This window comes from Hemicordylus capensis, chromosome 13 (genome assembly GCF_027244095.1).
Source record: "Hemicordylus capensis ecotype Gifberg chromosome 13, rHemCap1.1.pri, whole genome shotgun sequence".
Lineage (NCBI taxonomy): Eukaryota > Metazoa > Chordata > Lepidosauria > Squamata > Cordylidae > Hemicordylus > Hemicordylus capensis.
Genome location: NC_069669.1, coordinates 18,642,483 through 18,653,666, shown reverse-complemented (window position 1 = coordinate 18,653,666; position 11,184 = coordinate 18,642,483). Strand labels below are relative to the sequence as shown.

The following is an 11,184-nucleotide window of genomic DNA, read 5'->3' as shown; positions in this document are numbered from 1 at the left end:
GACGCTGGGAGCCCCGAGCGCGCGACGGGCCAGGGAGGTTCGGCCCCGCCCCCTTGTGGGCGGGGAGAGAGCGGACGAGGACGGCGAGACTTCCGTGCCCGTTTTCAGAACAGAGGTGCGAGTTCGTTGGTTCGAGACGGGCGCCCTGGTTGGCTGCTCGGCTGCTCTCTTTCTTTCTTGACTGGCAGCGGTTCCTCCAAGCTTCCACCTGGCAGGAGTCAGCTCTTTCCAACCCGACTTGGGGATGGACCGTGGGGGCTTCGCCTGCCAGGTAAGTGTTCTGCCGCTGAGCTGCAGGAGTCACCCACCACCAGCCTGCGCCCCACAAGTGATGCTGCCTTGTAGAGTCAGGACCGTGGTCCCTCCAGGCCAGCACAGTCAACCCTGACTGGCAGTGGCTGTCTGGTTCCAGTGCTCAGAGCTGCTGGCAAGAACGTGCATTTCTGTGCATGTGCAGGGATGTGGATGATGCCTGTTAGCACGGCTGGTTCGGGGACCTTCCTTCACTGTTTTTTCAAGTGGGGGCCACTTGGTTGAAAAACCTTCAAGGTGAGAGCTTTCCCTATAAGAACAGCCCTGCTGGACCAGGTCCAACTAAGGCCTGTCCAGTCCGGTCTCCTGTTCCCCACACAGTGGCCTCCATCTTGTTAACTGCAAATCAGACATCTGGCTCTACATACGAGCATAGCTGCTACTTGGGGAATTACGTCGATTTCTTTATAATAATGCTGCTGAGGAAGGCCCATGATAGGCCGCAACGCATTTGGCTACGGTAGAAAAGGAAGGACATTCCCGATAGATGATCTCCAATTGTTGTCAATGCCCCTTAAGATGCAGAATTCACATTGTCATCTGATTTAAGGACAACTGGATCCTCCTTCTATTCATATTGGACTTCCGGATCCCTAGAAGGTTGACTTATGAAGGATTGACTCGCAAGTTGTATAGTCATTTTGAGGTTCTCAGCAGCAAGGTGGATTAGCACTAGCAATAGCACTAGCACTTACATTTATATACCGCTCTATAGCCGGAGCTCTCTAAGCGGTTTACAATGATTTAGCATATTGCCCCCAACATTCTGGGTACATTCTGGATTGTTAATTCTCACTTTACAAATCGGTTGCTCTACATTTGTTTCCTATTCTTTCGTGTCTACATTTTTATATATGTTGTCCACATTAATGTGTTAGAAGAGAGTGTTTGTTAAATATTTATCTTTATATTAATTTTTAACTTCATGGTATTTGGAGGAATTGCATACTTCCACCATTTAGAAATTAGATAGATTTTAATGCTCCATGCATATTTTTAAAATATAAGTTTTTAGGCTGTGTTGTGGTGGGTTCTTGTTGGGTCCTTTCCCACAGTGACCCACAAGAATGATTGATTTATTATTTGACACATTTGTGTACTGCCCAAAACGCAAGTCTCTGGGTGGTTTACAAAGATAAAAATGAAAACAGCAGATAAAAAGATTAAAACATTACACCAATTAAAATTTAAAACATTAAAACAATTAAAAACAATTAAAACAATATCTAATTAAAAGCTTGGGTGAACAAATGCGTCTTGACTGCCTCTTTAAAAGTTGTCAGAAATGGGGAGCAGTGTTCTCTCTACTTTTTTTCATCTGTGTACGGAATGAATTTTGTTCTGGGTGGGCAGTATCAAGGCAGTGTGCGCGCGCATGCATTCAGAGTGGGGGCCTTCCTGATTCAACCTGAGCGGGACCTAAATTGAACCAAGTGGACATCCAAAAACTTGTGAGCACGTGCACACCTTAGAGGAAACACTGATGGGGAGGCTCTTATTTTAGCAGGAAGTGTGTTCCAAAGCCTGGGGGCAGCAACAGAGAAGACCCATCCCCGAGTAGCCACCAGATGAGCAACTGCAGACAGACCTCTCCAGATGATTGCAATGGGCAGTGTGATTCATAGCGAAGAAGGCATTCTCTTAAATACCCAGGGCCGAAGATGTTTAGGGTTTTATAAGTTATAACCAAAATCTTGTATTTTGCCTGGAAACTTATTGGTGATCAGTGTAGATCCCAGATGCCTCTGGGAAGCCCACAAACAAGAGGTGAAGACATGACCTCTCTCTTACTGTTGCTCCCCTGCAACTGGTGAAGGGTAAGCATCCAGGACCAGAAGGTCTGGGGGATGATGGGAGTTGTAGTTCAATAACAGCTGGAGTGCCAGGGACTGCCTACCCCTGGATTATACCTACAAGCTTACTTATATTAGTTCTATATTTCAGGTGATGGCAGCTTAATCGGATGATAAACAGAAGGAAAGCAGTGGACCTGCTATCCCGTCACGTCACGATGACAGCGCATCTGGTATCCCGTCACTTCCAGACGGGTGCATTCACCTTGAAAGGTTTTTTTAATACTCCGGTGTGTCCCACTCACAGATTGTGGTCCATCCCAAAGAAGCACTCTGTGTGGCCTAGAAACTCACAACATTTGCTCAGATACCTGGGTTCAAGGCCTATTAGCTCGTCCCGAGCGGTCTATAAGTTGGACAACAGGGATTTACAAAGGACTCGGCCTGCCAGCTCCTCCAAAGCAGTCAGCGCAGAGGATGAGGAACCAGATGACGATGAAGGTTTTGGGAAGCTGTCTCAAAATTTTTCTTCCAGACATTTTTTTCATAAAGTGAGAGTCGACTTCCAGAACATACAGCTCCAAATCCCGGAGGAAGAGTCGGAAGTGAAACTGAGACGAGGCCGTAGGAACACTCCATACTGGTATTTCTTGCAGTGCAAGGCGTTGATAAAGGAAAACAAGGTCATTTTTGCTGCTGCCTTATATTGAACAGTAATGCATGTGGTCTAATTGTTTTGCATGGGGATAGGAAACCAGAACTATAATTTTAAGATAGCACTGGCAACCCAGTTGGGCTATGCTATACGATCTCATTTGCTATGCTTTTGTCCCCAATAGGAACATTTTATATGAAAAGTTATATTTCTATCCCATCAAGGTTCAAGGTGGCTCGCAGTGTGAATCACAAATTAAAACATTTTTAAAAGAGAGAGAGAACAGACAACAGATGGCAACGATTCAAAATAAATCAAGATAACTTTTTAAAGTGTCTTTTAAAAAGGAATAAAATGAGAACCAACAACTCAGCGGGGTTATGACTGATTGCAAGACAAATGCAACCGGAAAAAGAAAGGCAATGGGAGACCATCGTGGCGGGGGTGGGGGGGGGCATGGCAGCTACAGTGGCCCCTGTCCAGGGTCACTCTGGCTAGTGGGGAGGGGAGCTGTTGCCCACTCGCATCTGAGGACCCACGTTTGAGAACCTGTGATCTAGCCCTTAACCTAGGGTAGGGATGCGCAAAAAATCTGGCTGAATCGATTCAAACTTGAATCAAATTCAAATCTCTTCTACTCAAACCTGCTTGCACAGAATGGGATCCGTTCGAATCGTCTGACTTCTAATCACATTCGAGTGAATTCTATTTGAGCTGAGTCAAATTCAAATCGATTCGAACAAATCCCATTCTGTGTCAGCCGTTTGGAGTCAAACTGATTTGAATGCGATTAGAATTGGAATCAATTTGGTCCTCCATCATCCCCAGCCACAATGACAAAGGCCATTGTGGCTGGGGGTGATGGGAGTTGTAGTCCCAACAATGTCTAGGGACCCCAGCTTGAGAGCCCCTGCCCTTAATCTATTACTCCAGCAGGTGTGCCTGTCCCCTCCTCACAGTTGTCCCCTCTTCTCTGTAGCTGGCAGAAGCCCTGGATCTGTTTGAGGTGCAGATGCTGAAGGAGAACCGCCTGCAACCAGAAGAGAGCAACTACACAGTGCTGATTGGCGGATGTGGCAGGGCCGGCTACGTGAAGAAGGCCTTCCAGCTCTATAACGATGTAAATATCTGAGGCCCCATTTCATTCCGATACGGCAGGGGCGAATTGCTGTCGAATCGGAATATCAAACTGGGGACCTTAAAAATTCTCTAAGATAATGGGCCAGTTTGGACTATAGGGGAGATGTTCAACTTTTAATTTTATTTATTTTATTGTAAGTATGCTGCCGAGTCGGTGTCGATTCTTGGCCCTGTGGTTGTCTTTGGTAGAATACAGGAGGGGTTTACCATTGCCTCCTCCTGCGCAGTATGAGATGATGCCTTTCAGCATCTTCCTATATCACTCTTGCCTAATATAAGTACCAGCGGGGATTCAAATCGGCAACCTCTGACTTGCTAATCAAGCCATTTCCCCGCTGTGCCATTAGGTAGCATTCTCTTTTTAATGTGCTTTTAAGTGTGTGTTTTATTCACTGGGTTGTGTTTGTGAGCCACCCAGAGAACAATTGGTATGGGTTATAAAGTTATAATTGTATGTTTAATAATATGCAGAGTCCTCACATCTCTGGTGTATACAGCTGTAGGAATGATGGTGTTCTCAGTATTCTTAAATAAGAGATATGTCCGATTGTTTCTCTGGGAGACAGATGAAAAAGCGTGGCCTGATGCCCACGGATGCCACATACACAGCCCTGTTCAACGCTTGTGCCGAGTCGCCCTGGAAAGATTCGGGCCTGCAGAGTGCACTCAAGCTATGGCAGCAGCTCCGGAGAAAGAATCTGGAGCTGAATCTGGCAACATACCACGCTCTGCTGAAAGTCTGTGCCTTCTGTTCAGATCTCAGGATGTGCCTGGACATATTAAAGGTAAAGAGAACCTTTGGGTCTGGCCTGGTTGCCTTCCACAAGTCAAGTTGAAGGCTCTTAACCCGACTGCCGGGATTGTGTGCCGCCTCGGACTGCATGCAGCCCATGGAGACACAGACGGGTGCCTAGAGTGCCCATCTGACGGGGAATCCCGCAATACGCCACACTTGGCGTACAGTGTATTGTGGGATACGTGGAGGCCAGGATCCGTGTTCCCTCTAACAGGGCTTCTCGGATGTTCTTGACTACAACTCCCAGAATCCTCAAGGAAAAGAAATTGCAGCTGGGTATTCTGGGAGTTGTAGTCAACAACATCTGGAAATCCCTGTTAGAGGGAACACTGGCCGGGGCGATGCGTCCCAGCCTCCAGAGATCCACGCTGCGTGGATCGTGCTGGAGTGCGGTTTGTGGGATGCTTCTCTAAACTTAAAAAAGAATTCAGATGGCATAAGGCAGGGGCTCTCAAGCTCGCATCCCCATATGTTGCTGGACTGCAACTCCCATCATCCCCAGCCACAATGGCCAAAGGGATGATGGGAGTTGTAGTCTGGCAACATCTAGGGAGCATCTTCTCCGGCTTGAGAATCCCTGGCAGAAAAGAGTGAAGCTGCCTGACGTGGCTTCAATCAAAACATTTGGGCGTCTCTCTCCTGTGCAACACCTTCAAATTTACGACACATATTTATATATTGATTGTCTACAAAAGTTCCCAAAGCGATTTACATAGATATAAATAAATAACACATTTGATAGTGTTGATGTGTGTTTTCCTTTCACTAATTTAACCTGGAAATGTGGTTTGTGGTGTTTGTAGCGGGTTTTTGTCTGTTTGTTTGTTTTTCAAGAGATCTGCTTAGAACAATTATATTATTACTACCCGCCCCCTCCACTCTTTTCTAGGAAATTGTCCAGAAAGGCCATAAGGTCACCACAGATACTTTCAACGTTCTCCTCATGGGGTGCCTAACAGATAAAGAGAATGGCTTCCGATACGCCTTACAGGTGTGTTTGCGATCTTCCTTCTTTCCAGTGGAGCAAACCCACCAGAGAGTTTCCAATTTGCACTGAAATTGAAGCATGTGGTTGATTGAGTTAGGCTGTTCTTTTCATCTGGCTGTGATCCTTGATTGCTCGTGTGTGTGTTACAATTAGAGACCTACATGTTTCTAGAACTAGGGTTCCCCCAACCTTGGGTCTACAGGGTTGGAACTACAACTACAATAATCTCCAGCCACAATGCTCTTTGGCCACTGTAGCTGGGGATGATGGGAGTTGTAGTCCAACTACATCTGGGGACCCAAGGATGGGAAACGCCTGTTCTAGATCATAATCCTCATGATTATGCCGTTTTGAAATTTGCCTTTTGGGGAAAGAAAAAACAACGTGTTTCCTTCGAGATAATCACAACTACGAAGGCCACTGTAGCTTAACATGTATATATTCAAATGCTTTATTCCTAGTAATTTCAGATTCTCACATATTACCCAGCTGATGGTTGGGTTGACACTGGTAGTAATAGAGAGATGAATATGTTGTTCAAAGTGCCTTGAAGATGATGGATGAAGAGTTGGGGCAGTGTCCCTGCCATATGAGGGATTGGGACCTTACTCATAGGAACATAGGAAGCTGCCATATACTGAGTCAGACCATTGGTCCATCTAGCTCAGTATTGTCTTCACAGACTGGCAGCGGCTTCTCCAAGGTTGCAGGCAGGAATCTCTCTCAGCCCTATCTTGGAGATGCAGCCAGGGAGGGAACTTGGAACCTAGATGCTCTTCCCAGAGTGGCTCCATCCCCTAAGTGGGGGAATCTCTTCCAGTGCTCACACATCAAGTCTCCCTTTCATATACAACCAGGGCAGACCCTGCTTAGCTAAGGGGACAAGTCATGCTTGCTGCCACAAGACCAGCTCTCCTCTCCACCTACTCGTCTTGGTATACTCGCACTGCAGTAATAGTTGGTCTTATAAATGGAATCCTCTGGGAGGCACTGTAAGATTCAGCACTGAGTGAGCTGCAATAGTCCAGGAAGTAGCTGTGGAAGACCTACTTTTGAGTAAGCTTGTTTTGGCGCAAAACAGTCTCTGTCAAATTAGAAATGCTATAACTCCTCTGATCATCTCGGGTTCACACCACCTTAACTCTGCCCTAATTTGTCTTTCCTAAAACAGGTGTGGCAGCAGATGGTTAGATTGAACCTAAAACCCGACAGTTACAGCTACAACTTGATGCTCGGCGCTGCCAGAGACTGTGGCCTCGGCGACCCCCTCGTGGCTTCTGAGCTGTTGCTAAGATCCTTGGAGGGGAGTCCATCCGCCCCGAGGCTGATGTCTGGTCAACAGCGCCAGAAGGTGAAAGGCAAGAAAAGAAAGGAAGCAGATCCTGGAGTGGCAACGTTTTTGGATGTGGAGATACTGGAAAAATGTATGTTCCCGGAAAACGACAGAAAACCGGAGGCACCTTTTTTCAGCCAGGAAAACCAAGATGTGAGCCGGGATTGTGAAAAGGCAGAGACTGCTGAGAGCAGAGACAGTTTCTCTGCTGTGCCACATTCCACAATGTCCAAGGAGTTGGTTGTCTCGGAGAAAAGCCAACTGGCTCCACGCTCTTTGGAAACAAGCATGGTGTGTTTCTCTGAGGACACGATCCCCAACTTGCTGGACATGCAGGTTCCGAGCAATGTGATTTCTTTAGGGAGTGTGACCACAGCCTCAGACAGACTGGCTCTGATGGGGAACATGGAAGGCTTCCTAAAGAAGATGAAAGACGACAAAGTGGCAGCTAATATTAAGACCTTTACGCTGCTCGCTGAGGTAGTGGAGCCCAACAGCCAATCAGAAGCTTCCTTATTGGCTGTGATGGATGAGGACAATGTGAAACCAGATGTCACCTTCATTAATACCTTGGTGAGGAAGAGGAGCAAGCAAGGAGACCTAGCGGGAGCAAAGGTGAGATCTTGGGCATGGCCGTGCATATAGGCCACGATTCCACAGGTGCGCAGAGTGTAGAATTCGCAAAACAGAAGGACCTCAATATTCACAGGGGTTCCGTTCCATGCTACAACCGTGGATATGGAAACTGTGGATATTGAGGCAATGGGAAATTGGGGGTTAGGTTCCCGGTCACCGGAAAACCTCACAAAAACATCTAATTGTGGGGGGAGAGAATACTACTCCCCCTGAGTCACACCATGCCGCCAAATCGGCCGAAAAATCACTGCCCCTGTTTTTTAAAAAAGGCTCTGAAAAACAAAATGGCGGCCAGAAATGACATCCACAGTCATTTCCAACCACCTTGGACCCACCGCTGTGTGAGGTCAACATGATTTCCCCCCACGTATGTTGAAGTTGGGTGTCTAGTACCCGACCACGAATCTGTGGATGTAGAGCCTGTGGATATCGAGGTCCTGCTGTATTCAGTGTCCTGAAAACTGCAGCTTCCATTTGCTCTCACAAAGCAAGCTTCTAATCCTGATGGCTGCACAATATGCTTGAGAGCATGGAGGCAGCTTCTGTTGAAATCTCAGCAGCCAGAGAGGCATTGGAGTTCTCCAGTGCTTGGGGGTGTGGCTTCAGTGCCTTGCATAGCATCTTGGCCCTCCCCATGAGCAAAACTGGGATAAATTGTGCTAAGTGGGAAAACTTCCATAAATTGTGGCTGGGGGTGATGGAATTTGTAGTTCAGCAACATCTGGAGGCCCACAGGCTGGGGATCCCTGAACGAAGCAAATGAAACATTATGCAGATTTGTTCAATTTTGCTTAGTTTATGTACTCTGCTGCAATCAGTTCTTGGCACAGCATACAGCTTTCCTTCTGTACCTTCCACAGAGCCTGCTGCCAATTCTAGTGAATAAAGGATTATCGCCCAATCTACATACCTTTTGTAACCTAGCGATAGCTTGCCGCAGACAGAAGGACGGAGTGCAGCTGCTCTCGGATTTGAAGGTATAAAATGCTCTAACTTCTGGAGCAACTTGGAGGGTGATAAACATTGCAACTTTGATGTCTACAATTTCCAAGGAGACTTTAGTTAATATAGATATATTTTGGTTTCCCCACCTGTTCTTACGATTAGCGACTACCACAGTCAGTTGACTGATTGGCCCATTGTGTAGTATTTCCTTCCTCTGTCTCATCAGAAATTTGGGGTGATCTTTGTGTTGGCTCTTGCAGTAGTTCAAACATTTTTGTGACTGCAGTAAACTGACTTGTAGAACCAGAGCTTTTTTTAAGAAACAAAAAACATTTAGCAGAAGTGTGTGTGTGGGGGGGAAATAAGATGATGAAAAGATTGCAAATCAGATTACAAGTAAAACCTCCACTTTTAAAGTGTTCTCTTGGTTAATTTTCATGAATTTCTGTTATGTTAGTTGAAACAGTGATGTGTTTTTCATACGGAGGGTAAGAATTTCAGAAGACTGTAATCATGAAGAACATGTAACAAGAAATGTAGGACTGACAAAAGCAAGTGCTTTTTCACACAACTTATAATCAACCAATGGAATTCTCTGCCACAAGATGTGGCGACAGCCAATAGCCTGGATGGCTTTAAGAGGAGTTTAGATAGATTCATGGAGGACGGGTCTATCAATGGCTACTAGTCTGAGGGCTATAGGCCACCTCCAGCCTCTGATGACAGTTGCAGGGGAGCAACAGCAGGAGAGACGGCATGCACTCACCTCTTCCCTGTGGACTTCCCAGAAGCCTGTGAGGAAGCAGCAGTGTGTGGCAGGATGCTGGACTAGATGGGCCTTGGGCCTGATCCAGCAGGGCTGCTGTTATGTTCTAAGTTGACTTGTAAAGGGGGAATACAGAATTTGAAGCAGAGGTGCTGAGTTCTGCTTCTAATACTAGTCAAGGGCTTTTCCTTGAGCATCTAAAACAAGCTGCACAACCTCAGCCCTCCAGCTGTTGTGGAACTCCAATTCCCATCATCCCTATTGGTCACTGTGGCTTGGGATAATGGGCAGTGTAGTCCAACAGCAGCTGGAGGGCCGAAGCTGGATGCCCTTTCTCTAACGTAACCCAACCCTGGACTCAAACCCGAGAATCTAGGTTTTATTTCTTATACTCAATGCACAAGACAACTTTCTGCAGTAGTTTGCATTCCAGATCTCAAAGCCAGTCCACATGTGATAATTGGATTTGGGGTATTGAGGTTGGCACTTAAGGGATCCCCTTTGTATTCTTGCACACCTGTAGATATGAATTTCTGTTCTTTTGAGATCTTGAAATGTTTTGGACTGTGTCTTTCAGCAGTGTGGGATCAGTCCAAACACACACATCTACAGCACGCTGATCAGTGGAGCCGTGAAGAGGCTGAACTACACCTATCTCATAGAGATCCTAAGAGACATGAGAAATAACCAGGTTCCTCCAAATGAAGTTGTCCTACGTCAACTGGAGTTTGCAGCACAGTATCCTCCAGAGTTTGACAGGGTAAGGTATTCTGTCCTTACTGCAACAATACCACAACTGCTGCCGCCACCCCCGGCCTAATTTTTAACAGTTAAATCAGGTTAACAACCTGCAATAGGGTGGCTGATATACAGAACAAGGATGCACAGATGGAGCAAGAGAGCAGCCTAGCAGAACTTCTTAGCTAACTACAACAGGGAAGTGACAAGTTCCCTCCCTGGCAGCATCTCCAAGACAGGGCTGAGAGAGATTCCTGCCTGCAACTTTGGAGAAGCTGCTGCCAGTCTGTGTAGACAATACTCAGCTAGAGATCTGACTCTGTATATGGCAGCTTCCTATGTCCCTAATATGTCACAACCCTAATATGTCCCTACCTTGAGGGTTGTGCAGCCTTCAGGGACATATTTTCAAGTGGCACAGAGAGGGCTTCCTGAGGAAGGGGAGGGTGTCAAAAATTGCAGTTTCCCCACTCCATCAATGCAATTAGCTGGGAAGTTCCAGTCTAAGATTGCAGCCAAAGTCTCTCTTTCTGGAAGGAGAGAGAGATATAAGCACAGAGTTGGGCCTTGCCTTTGTAAGAATGATACTGTGACACTAGCAATTAATTAATCCCTTCCGTAGAGAAGATGAACAATTTCTAGAAGATGGTTGATTGATTATTCTGACCAGTCTAGGGGCCAGGGTGTTATCTAACTATAGTTTAATTCCCTCCTGCCTTATTGGACTTGGAAACAAACCACCTCTTTCAAAAGTGTTAACTCTGTTCCTTTTCTTTTGGGCAGTACAAAACAAAAGACCATTATCTGGAGAAAATTGATGGTTTTCGAGCCTATTACTTCCGCTGGCTGAAGTGGATGGCAGCAGAGGAGACACCCCACCCTTGGGCAAAATACAGGACTCCTAAGCAGTCACAAAGCAAGGAGACAGGCAGTTCAGAAGCTGCACAAAACCACAGCAGCCGGATGGGACAGTAGTATAATAAAGGGTGTTTATTTCCAGCATTGCTTTGGAGTATTTTTTGTGGTCCCCACCCTCCAACATTCCTCATGCAGGCAATATTGTTCAAAATGGTAGCTTTCCC

General features: G+C 46.4%; 1 protein-coding gene across 2 annotated transcripts; it reads left to right on the top strand.

The window, feature by feature from the left end:
• Positions 1-49: 49 nt before the first annotated feature.
• Positions 50-11,101, top strand: PTCD1 (pentatricopeptide repeat domain 1). Of its 2 annotated transcripts, none has more exons than XM_053275718.1 (9): positions 50-271; positions 2,257-2,788; positions 3,740-3,880; positions 4,467-4,685; positions 5,586-5,687; positions 6,856-7,632; positions 8,514-8,630; positions 9,942-10,124; positions 10,886-11,101. In XM_053275718.1, the coding sequence occupies exons 2-9, from the start codon at positions 2,276-2,278 to the stop codon at positions 11,075-11,077; spliced, it is 2,244 nt and encodes a 747-aa protein (XP_053131693.1). In that variant the 5' UTR covers positions 50-271; positions 2,257-2,275; the 3' UTR covers positions 11,078-11,101. The 2 variants fall into 2 exon arrangements, with proteins under 2 accessions (XP_053131693.1, XP_053131694.1); XM_053275719.1 differs by lacking the exon at positions 50-271 and adding an exon at positions 416-549.
• The last annotated feature ends 83 nt before the right edge of the window (positions 11,102-11,184 follow it).

Coding starts and splice junctions, on each gene's coding strand:
- PTCD1 (XM_053275718.1), top strand. CDS start 2,276: ATGATAAACAGAAGGAAAGCAGTGGACCTGCTATCCCGTCACGTCACG. Junction 2,789..3,739: donor CGTTGATAAAGGAAAACAAG/GTCATTTTTGCT, acceptor TCTTCTCTGTAG/CTGGCAGAAGCCCTGGATCT. Junction 4,686..5,585: donor TGTGCCTGGACATATTAAAG/GTAAAGAGAACC, acceptor ACTCTTTTCTAG/GAAATTGTCCAGAAAGGCCA.